The sequence below is a fragment of the Olea europaea genome, unplaced genomic scaffold (assembly GCF_002742605.1).
Source record: "Olea europaea var. sylvestris unplaced genomic scaffold, O_europaea_v1 scaffold2636, whole genome shotgun sequence".
In the NCBI taxonomy this organism is placed as follows: domain Eukaryota; kingdom Viridiplantae; phylum Streptophyta; class Magnoliopsida; order Lamiales; family Oleaceae; genus Olea; species Olea europaea.
The window spans coordinates 39,399-50,225 of NW_019244706.1; the positions used below are offsets into that span (position 1 = coordinate 39,399).

A 10,827-nucleotide genomic window follows, 5' to 3' on the forward strand; every position below is an offset into this window, starting at 1 on the left:
TGATTGTTCAGGTATGCTCGGTGTACCTGTACATGATTTTTTATCAATACATTACACATTTACCGATAAAAAGAAAAAATCTCCAGCCCACCTTTTGTACGTTTTAGGCTGTCAATGATTGCTGACGGAGCACGACTATCAAATTAGCGCCTCATGTGATTAAGCACAAAGGTCATGAGCAAAACAAATGTCAGAGCACCATTAGTCACGCTAATGGAAACTTAGTATGGGGCCGCCATTAAGTCCCGTTTGGCCCATATTTTCTTTCATTTTTTTTCTCTATCTTATTTCCAACCACATAATCTTTCATAAAACATATTACACGTAAATTGAAAACTTTTCATTCTTTTTCAATCACACTTTAAAAAAAATACTATTTCAAATATTAAAATTTGGAAAAAATGAGGGCAAACGGGGCATATCCACATTCAAAGTTTTGCCACCACTGACAAAGTTACTACCTTCCAGAATCAAGTGGCGGCCTCAGAGGCTTAGCTCCAAAACTAGGCTAACATTGCATTGCAACCTGGCCCTCATGTTCCACCAATGGGCCTATCGCCTCCGGGCTTGACTCATCTCTCCCCATTGTGGGCCTCCTTAGCTGTTAGCCTAGCCCACTAAGATAATAAATAAATAAATTGAAAATTAGGGGAGATTAAATATTTAATTACAAGGTTATTCTACTTTTTAGTCATGAATATCCCCGAAAATAAGAATGGTAATGGGACAGATATAGGACGAGTCGGTCATTTCCATCCGCCCCATCGAATATTTTTGTCACCTTGCCCCGTCTCCATGCCCGATTAAAACGGGACGAGATGGAGCGGGAGCGGGATCGGGGCGGGGCGGGGTAGGGAACTTGCCCCATTTGTTGTCTCATTTATTTTTTGTTTTTATTTATTTTATTTTTTACTTTCATTTTTCTATATTTTCACTTAGTAAATATTATTAATTTTTTCCAATTTCTTAACAATAAATTATATTTTCTTTAAAAATGATGGTAAATACTTTATTTTTGTTTGATGAAAAACTTAATTTTGAAGTTAAATTTAAATGGGGCAGGTAACTAGACAAGGACTATATTTTTCATACCCATTTCGAGACAATGACCGACACCCCATCCCCGCATCATTTGAGGCGGAACCCTTGAATATCAAGTTGAACGAATTTTTTTGTTATCCCTGTACAAAAACTAGAAGGATTTATGATATGATCGAAATAACAACTGCCATATCCCTCAATGGGTAGATTGCCACACAAGTCTTTAAAGATCGGTAGCTGCTACATGGGTCTACAACCAAGTGTTAGTTGATTGGATAGTTTTGACCCGAAGGTCGACCGGATTCTTTGTGGATTGGCGTTTGATTATCAGACACAAGTATTCATCCTTATTCATGTGGCTTCATACAATATTTATCGCTCATATTTGTGGCTATTACAGTCAATACCATTTAATTGGTCCACATAATATGTCGGTCAACCACGTCGTTATACTCATGCTTAATATTTAATTAATCCCTATTTGTAGGGATGGCAACGGTTCGTTTTCGGTTCGGTCAAAACCATCACCGAACCGTCAAATTTTTTGCCATACCATAAACACGTAAATCGGTTCGGTTAATAACCACGAAAATAAATTATTTTTTATAGGTCAATCCGTCAAATTGATATAAAACAATTTATGAAAAGAGAGTCAATGAAAACAAAAACATAATATTCCAAACGAAAATGCAAATATTATCCCAAATTTCAATTGCAAAATACAAATTTAACAAACAATATTATAAATATAATAATATTAAAATTTTCCTTTATTCTTGATTCTTGTGCATTATAGTTACTTGATTCATGCTCAATAATTCAAAAATTTCAACATTAACTCATATTCAATCTTCATTCTTCCTCACAACTCTTACTAGTATAGGTCAGCACTCAAAATTGATTCCTATATAGTAAATAAGAAATGTAAGTAGAGAATATAATGATACTACCTAATCCAAAATGATTTTAACTAAGATTTAAATAAAAAACATGTATCTCTTCGTCAACTTCCTTCTCACTAAACCTTGTCATCTCTAATAAAAGAATGATTTTTTAAGCGGGTAATCGGTTTGGTTTCGGTTCGATAGCGTAAATACCATACCCGCACCGCCACGAACCGGTTCATTAAAATCAAATACCATATCCGCCACATTGCACCATCGGTTCGATTTTTTCGCTCAATTCGGTTTGATTAACCGCGATTTTCGATTTTAACGGTTCAAATTGCCATATCTACCTATTTGGTTACACTAAAAAGGTGAATTGAAATTCAATTCAAGGTCAACACTTAATTTTAATTACATATTTTAAAAGATTGATAACTTTTCATTCTTACATTTAGTCTCTATTTAGTGGGAATTAAAATCAGTTTTTAGTAGAATTTAATAAAAGTTAATGAAATGAATGGTTGAAAAATTGTGAATCCCATAAAATATGTGATTAGAAATAATTGTTAACTTTGAATTGAATTAAAATCTATATTTTAACAAAACGGATATCAACTTTAATTAAAAGGGTAATTGGCGCAAAACGTCTCTACCTTTCAGCTTAATTGCTAAAAACGTCTCCACCTTTCATTTTTTGACATATTTGCTCTCAAATCAACCTTTCGTTGCGATGAAGGTCCTTCCATCCAAGTTCCATCCATTTTGCCGTTAATTAAAGAGAGAGAACCAATTTTTTTTCCACTCAACGGGGGTAAAACTGTCTCACCAATTGAAAACCCTCATTTTCTTAATTTCCTTCTTCACACTTCACAGCCCGAACGGTTCCTATTCCACTCTCTCTTGGTTCTTCAAAAATTCTCATTTATCTTCCAATTATTGCTCCATTCTCATCTCGTATGGTCGCATACCAGCAGCCGACATAGTGGAAGCTCGCATTGGGAGTTTGTCCAGCAAGCGACGTTGGGTAAGAATCATTACCTGTTGGGTATTTTCGTTTTCCATTCGTATTGTGGTGCTTTGCACGATTGAGTGTATGTGTAGGGTTTTGATAGTGTTTATTGTTGTTACGCAGGCCTTCAAGGAACAACATGTTTCTTCCATATTTGAGAAACCTCGGCAATGAACGACCCAGATATGGTAGGTAGTTCATCCTCTATTTTTTGTGTGAACTTCTCTAATTCCAGTGTGCATTTACAAAATTTCGGATTGAAATCCCCCAATTTATGTCTGTTTTCTGTCACTGTTCGTATTTTCCTTTGGCGTGCATTCTGTGTTCGTTTTGGTTTTTTTTTTTTTTTTTTGTGGGATAAGGACCCGTTTTGGTGTTTAGGTTGAGTTATGTCACTTTAATTATTTTCAGTGAGCTATAAAATTTTAGTGGAATGTTGTTAGTATTGTATTTCCTACTTTTCTGTTTTTGATGTATTGCTGCCATAGAAGATATCCATGTTTTAGTGTTAAGGTTGAGTCTGTCAATGTCCACGTGGTTGTTAACATTATACGATTGAGTTATGTCATCTTGCATTGAGTTCTGTCAATGTCCTCCCTAATTTGTTGGTTGATTTTGATGTGAACTTTATACGATTGCTTGCAGGTGGTAACTCTGAATATTTTACTATCGAAGTACATTATGGATGCCAATTTTATGATAAGCCAAACAATGTGGTTTAAGAAGGGGGATCCGTTCTTTTCGTCGACTTCTTTCATGCTAAATGATGCAACAGAGAGAATTTGCATAAATTCTTACACGAGAATTGTGATGAAAATATGTTAGAATTTTACTATAAGAAGCAAAAAAAGATCTTAGGAAAGGGGTTGATAAGACTAGAGAGTGAAGAGAATATTAACAGAATGCTTAGGGATGAGGATGGACGTCCAGATGTGAAAATATATGTTGTAGCCCGAAAGCAATCATATGCATTGCCGTGGAATCCTTCACATTCACAAGTTGAATATTTCTAAAAGGTAGGGACGTTATTAGCAAATATTTATAAAAGGCAGGGACGTTATTAGCAAATATTTCTAAAAGGTAGGGACTTTATTCGCCAAACTTTTTATAGGTAGGGATGTTTTAAGCTAAAATTATAAATACGTAGGGATTATTAGCGCAAGGTTCATTCGATTCCCAGAAGAAGTGAACATGACCTGTTCATCTTCACCAATAAGCCAAAATGGGCCATTCACCATTGAACTGATACATAGAATCGATACATACTTCACAGCACCCATTTCCACTCGATCTCCTCAATTTACCCCGTGGTCACAATAAGCATAAACTAGAAATAAACATCTAGTAATCATCTCTATAAATTGACCACACATTCAATATATATCTTACTACATTCTTCCAGAAACCCAACATAAAAGTAGCAGTGATGGTTGGATTTCACCACTATATATGCTCTTTAATTAACGACATTTTTCCCTTATTTAATGCAATAATTTAAAGTATTTTCACGCCCATTTTCCAGCTACCATTATATATATGGACTACGTAAAAGGCGGGAATAAGGGGTTCAATAGGTGAGACAGTTTTACCCCTGCTGACTGGACAAAAATTGGTTCTCTCTCTTTAATTAATGACAAAATGGATGGAATTTGGACGAAAGGACCTTTATCGCAACGAAATGTTGATTTGAGGGCAAAAATGCCAAAAAATGAAATGTGGGGACGTTTTCCACAATGAAGATGAAAGGTAGGGACGTTTTGCGCTAATTACCCTTAATTAAAATCTACAAAAAGAATTACTTTATTTGAAGAAAAAAATTACTTCAAAGATAAAAATACACTCTCTCTCTTTTTTTTTTTTTTTTGGCAAAACTGCAGTGAAGTGAAAATGCTACTAGTAAAACAAAATTTGACTTATATTAAAATATAAAAAAAGTTTTTATAAGTAAAAAATCATGTAAAAAAATATTTAAAAGTGCAAAATTTATTTATAAAATCGAGTTATAAGTACTTTTTTTTACTTATAACTGCAAATATTAATTGTAATTAATACTTCATTTTTAATTTTAAAATTAACTTATAATTAAACCCTTGTTTGAGGCCCATTATAAAGAGAAATTTTGGTAAAATGTATTATGGAATAGTATTTTTTGCAAAATGTGTGATTAAAAAATAAGAATTTTTTTATTTACGTATAATATTATTTTATTGAAGAATGTGTAATTCAAAAGAAGATAGAGAAAAATGTATTAAAATTTTAAAGTGTATCAAACAAGGCCTAAAATATCACTAATGAATAAAACATATTATTTAATAAATTATAAATTTAAAATTTCACAAAGGACTTAATAAAACATTTCATGAATGTATAGAATCTCCATTTGCAAAGTACAGTTAACACTTCTAAATCGTTATAATTGATGAAAAGGTTGATGCCTTGAAAAGCATGTGATTACTTAAAAATTACAACTATAAAATTAATTTCATAACTAAATAGTTAGTCTATTTGGGAGTGATTTTTGGTCCAAAAAATTGATTTTTTGACCATTATTTCACTATTGCAGCCGTTATATTTGATTTCTTCTCTTACTGGTGGATTCCATTTTTCTCTTAACGATCGAAAAATCAATTCTCAAAATCACTTCCAAACAAGTTCAATATCTTTTCTTGCTCAATCACTGGTTTTTAAGCTGTGATTATTACTTTTAATTATATTTAATTGCAGTCATTTACTTCATTTATTTAACTTCATGATGGTAAAAGATTAAAAAGGGATTTGCTGCAGAGAACGTACTGTTATTTTAAAATAAATTTTATACAAAAAGTAATAAATAATCGACAAGAAAATTAAATACGGGCATTTGGATCAGGGATGCCTGGGATCGCACATTTTGTACCACCTAATTGCATCTCGTGAAATTCAATACCTCTCTCTGCATATAAAATAATTGGTTAAATTGTGAAAATTAATTATTGTCATTTGTCGATCAATTTTCACGATAAGGTTTTCTTGGGATTGGAAGGGAGGCAAAAAGTCCCCTCCCGAAGGGTGCAGGGGACGGAGGCACGGAGCCCGTAAATTAATGAAAGTTTAGGAATTTCGCGCTTATAATTTCAAATTTGTCATGATTTTTCTAATAATTAGGAAGCCATAATTATTATGGTTTTATATCATCATAAAAAAGAGATGTGTTAAAAAATATAGAGTGTTAAATTTCTTTACATTATAATGAATTACTGCAACAACGAATGACGTATTCTCACACTAAGACGAACTTTTACAAATCTTGCGTATTTTTTTAATTTTTTTTTTGTATCTTCTTTATTTCAATGAGATTATTGTTTTTGATGGGAAAAAAAATTATGATTTCTAATTTTCAACACTTTCTTCCTAAGCGTGACAATTACACTTCACTCGCCCCCTGAGGCATAATCTAGTAGTACAAAGAATAGGAGTGAGGTTATCTCACGCCTTGCTGGCAGTCGCAGTGTAGGAATCCGATTCTTGAGACATGAAATTAGATTCCTTCTAAGCGCAGTGTACATGCAGCTCTTGTTCTCTGACCTGTTGGGACACATTCCACGATTTAACTTTCTCACAAAATTCTAGGAGTGGGACGATGGGGACCCTCAAAATTAGGTTCAACCTTTACAATTACACTTCACTCAATTCAGTTCTAAGTCGTTATAGAACATAATTTTTGTCACATGGTGGGCATGAAAGTAAGCAGGTATAATTACTGACTCCAACACTTATTTAAATATCTGAGTGTCTCTTTTTCGAAAATAAATAAGTGGAGGTACAATTGAATTCCGTGCAAAAAGATATGCTACAAAACCCTAACGGATTTCAGTGAAGGTAGCAGAAATCAATGAGAAATTAACCCCATTGGTATCCACTATTCAATAACATTCTCTGTAAAACAAAATTCACCACAAAATGCAGATACTCAGCCCTGATTGCTCTTCACTGAAAACTACGTGCCCTCTTTCAGGCCGTACTCAATAAATTTTATCAACACGAAGAAATCGAAAATGTCGTGAAGATTTTTAATTAGTGGTGTCAAAAATTGATTGAACGGTTTAGATTATGACCGACTTAATTTGTAAAGGATCAGAACGTATCTGGCTTGCTTCAGAGGGTGACTTGACGTATAGATAGGTCGTGTTAAGTTGTCTATTTAGCTTGCTAGCTGATGCTTGATCGGCCTAGTTAACAAATATTGAAACTAGAACATGGGCTTTCAATTTATAATATTTTTAGTGTTTTAATTTTAAATAGTTTTAATATAAATAAAAATGACATGTTGAATCGACCTAAACCAACTTGAAATTAATTGGCGGGTCATGGACCAAGTCAGGAACATTTCGTATCTCTTTTTCGCAGGCTCAAAGTAATGCCTTGTCAGCTAAAGACGATGAAGGAACTCGAACGCCAACACTTTATTGAATGTTCGTGGTGTTATAATTATGAACAAAATTGACAGTGTTCAACACAAGCATATTATGGTCAAACCCGGAGGGCGCAGGCCTGAACTTCAGCCCAAGCCTGCCCTAGGCCCAATTATTTTTTTAAGGAAAAAAAAAGGGTGCAATCCTCGATGATGCACATAAAGAAAGAAATAGGGATAAATTGTTACTGCGCGGACAAGGAAGCTTCCTATCAGAAGAATCTAGGCGGAACCTCACTCAAAAGACCCTTTCCAACGATTGTTGTCTTCCGCAAAGCGATGCTGAGCCTATCCTCGTACATGAGAAGAGGAGTAAGAGAGAGCCCATCACCTTAGACGAAATAGAACTAGAAAGACCATCTCCTTCCTAGCTACGCTACCCTTCCTCACCCATCACATTCCGAACATTCCATAGAAGGTATGCCTTTACTTTGCAAGCATGGAATTTGCATGGAAAGAAAATAAATTTTAGACAATTCAATTGCTTAGAACTTATTTATATGAAAATTATTAATTAAATGTATTTGATTGATTTAGCTTTTAATACATTTATTTATTTTTGTGGGTAGATGAGAGATAGTGGATAGATGAGAGAGAGAGAGAGAGAAGGAGAAGGTGAATTTTTTGAAAAATAAAACCCTACTCCCCATAAAGAAATTATTTTCTCTAATTTTGTGGAAAATATAGTCACACAATCAAAAGTAGGAAAATGTTTTCCATGAAAATTTGTTAATTGAACAGTACAAAAGTAGGAATGTGGGTGGAAAAAACACATTTTTCATGAAAAATATTGGCAACCAAATGCACCTTTAATGAAATTTTTTTTTCTATGCATCAATTCAAAAAATAATAATAATAAAATAAATAAATAAATAATTGAGTCCTCTGATTCCACCCCTGCCCATATTCTTAGTAATGTCAGAAAAATTTGATAGATCATATTGGTGATTCATATAGTGACATAAAAGCCACAAAATGTGACATTCTTGCACCTAGATGAGGTTATCGGCATGGTCAGATGCAATAATTCATGACAAAATTTCAATGAACAACTGGAATTTTGTCCATGAAATAAAGGGTACTTCCAACCGACATGTATGTATTGGTAGCTCAATTTGAAATAAAATGCTTTAACAACGATAAAGATTCTCTCATGCTCATCTTCTTCTTTGGTGTTTGTTATTTAATTCAAAAGTAATGCTATACATGTACGTTCAATGTCTAAAAGTGCATCCAAAGGTCATTAGATTATGTGGCAGTGGAGTCAGTCGATAATCATCTAGACTCTGGATAAATAGCATTCAAATTACTTTTTTTGTAATCCATTTTTTGAATTAATTGTCGTGTAGGATAGAAGAATGGTATTCATCATTATTAGTAGAGATCGTCATTGGTTCATGCGATATAAAGCCCCACAATTCACTGTCCAAAAGAGTTATTACTTATTAGGGTATGTATGAAATATAGTACTTGAACTGATTGTAAAGTATAATCCCATGCAACTCAAAGACCATATAAGAAGAAGAGCAGAAAATCTTTGAATTTCAAAACTGGGTTCTAGAAATTGCCAGATTTTGGCAAATTAGATTTTAGACGCCATGCTCTACTTTTTCTGAATCCATTTTTTTCCTGATTACTTCAAAAGAAACAATGCAAAATTCGATAAGTTAGGAATAATTTGTTCTAGAAAAATGATTAAACTAAAGAAAATTAGAGAGATTTCTCTAAATCGATTTCGAAGAATACCCTCCATAGCTAAATAAGCTGCCGAAAATCAGGCCCGATATGTTGATGAATCAAGTAATCATCGCCGTTGGATACATCGAACATGATGTTCGGATGAAGAAATTGTTGCTGCGGATGCTGCTGGGTTCGAACCATCTCCTTCTGTCGACGCAGCTCTAAAACTTTCCTGTGAGAATTGGAATGTTTAGTAAGCACGAAAGTCGGGCTTGCTGCTGGCCTGTACTCAGGAACGAGTCGGCCCGACTTGTAACGCACACCACATGCATTACAAAGGGTTTTAGGCCCCATGGGCCCGGTCCGCCACTGGGGCGTTTTATCCGTTGCACAGTGCAGGCACTTCCGCCCCTCGCCACCATTCGCAGTGCCTGCATTATACGAATCCTCCTTCTTTTGCGGCAATTTCACAAGCTTCTTCCCGGAGCTTGGGATTATGTCAGACTCCAACGAGGATGAGATTGCAAGCGGTGCTTTGGCTGTGGATGGGGTTGACGACACCACAGAAAGACGGGACGTCCAGTTTCCAGGGGCGGTGCGTGACCGCTTGCTGCGTGCCTTGGCCGGGACCGACATGTCGGGGCCCAGCATTCTGGCATTTCTGGTGGTTTCCGGCTGGAATTGGTATTGGTGAGTTCCTGAAACATCATCGGTATGGGCCTTCATTCCTTGTATCAGCTGCAGTTTCTGCACGTCTTCACTTGAAAATGACTCCTCCACAAAATTCGATAGCCATTCCAATTCAGCCAAATCATCATACTGTATTTTCCATTCGAGAATTGTTATATTAATTTTGAATGTATTCTGTTAACAGATTAAAAATATTTAGACAATTTGCATGAATTGATAACAAATTACCGGCACGCAAAGTTCACTGGAGAATTGGCCATCGGCGAAACTTCGGCAGACGCCAATATTATCACCTGCGAAATGAGTTTCAGCTGTTCTTCCAGAGAATGATGAATTGAATGAGTTATCTAACGCCGTGACTGTGGAGGAGTCGGTCCAGTTTCCGGTCATCACTGCCTCGAATGGGCCATCCGTTACCATTCCATCCTCATTCGGGAAGTCTAAAAGGTCGTCAATGATGAAATGATCACCATTTTTCCCGTCCGAAAGACGTTTTTCCGGCGTCAATTGTGGGTTACAGTAACCTCCCTGGAAGAATTCTGGATTTTCCATTGAATTTTCTTGAATTCACAATGTTTGAACTAGAGAATAAAATCAAGAAATGGACTAGTATGTGTACGTATGTGTGTGTATATAGAGAGAGAGAGAGTTGGGAGTGAAAGTTTTGGAGGAGAGAGAGAGGTGGGGGTAGAAGTGGGGAGAGGGGTTTATTTGCGTTTAAAGGGGGACAGTCTGATAGCTAAAAAATTGGATTTTGACGAGGAGAAAATATGGCTTTAAAAAAACGTAAAGATTTAGTAGTTTTAAAATTTTAAAAATATAAAAAAAATGGGATATTTCATTCCAAAATTACTAAATTATCCCCTCATTTATGATATGCAATTTTTTCTTGGTATGATTTGTTGGTCCACAAGTGAGGTGTGATGTCGGGGATAAATAGGAATGGCCTTTACTTAAGAAGTAGGTCATCTCAAGAAACACTTTATGGGTTAAGATGGCAAAATTCACTGCAAAAAGTGCAATGGACCATACAAGTACTGTAAAAAAAATAATAATAATAAATAAATAAA

General features: G+C 34.9%; 1 protein-coding gene across 1 annotated transcript; it reads right to left on the reverse strand.

Moving 5' to 3' along the window:
- Positions 1-8,942: 8,942 nt before the first annotated feature.
- On the reverse strand, positions 8,943-10,309 carry LOC111383230 (GATA transcription factor 9-like). The gene is made up of 2 exons (XM_023007313.1): positions 9,986-10,309; positions 8,943-9,886 (listed from the first exon to the last, which is right to left on the reverse strand). The coding sequence occupies exons 1-2, from the start codon at positions 10,307-10,309 to the stop codon at positions 9,143-9,145; spliced, it is 1,068 nt and encodes a 355-aa protein (XP_022863081.1). The 3' UTR covers positions 8,943-9,142.
- Between the last annotated feature and the right edge of the window lie 518 nt (positions 10,310-10,827).

Coding starts and splice junctions, on each gene's coding strand:
- LOC111383230 (XM_023007313.1), bottom strand. CDS start 10,309: ATGGAAAATCCAGAATTCTTCCAGGGAGGTTACTGTAACCCACAATTG. Junction 9,887..9,985: donor CCAGTGAACTTTGCGTGCCG/GTAATTTGTTAT, acceptor TGGAAAATACAG/TATGATGATTTGGCTGAATT.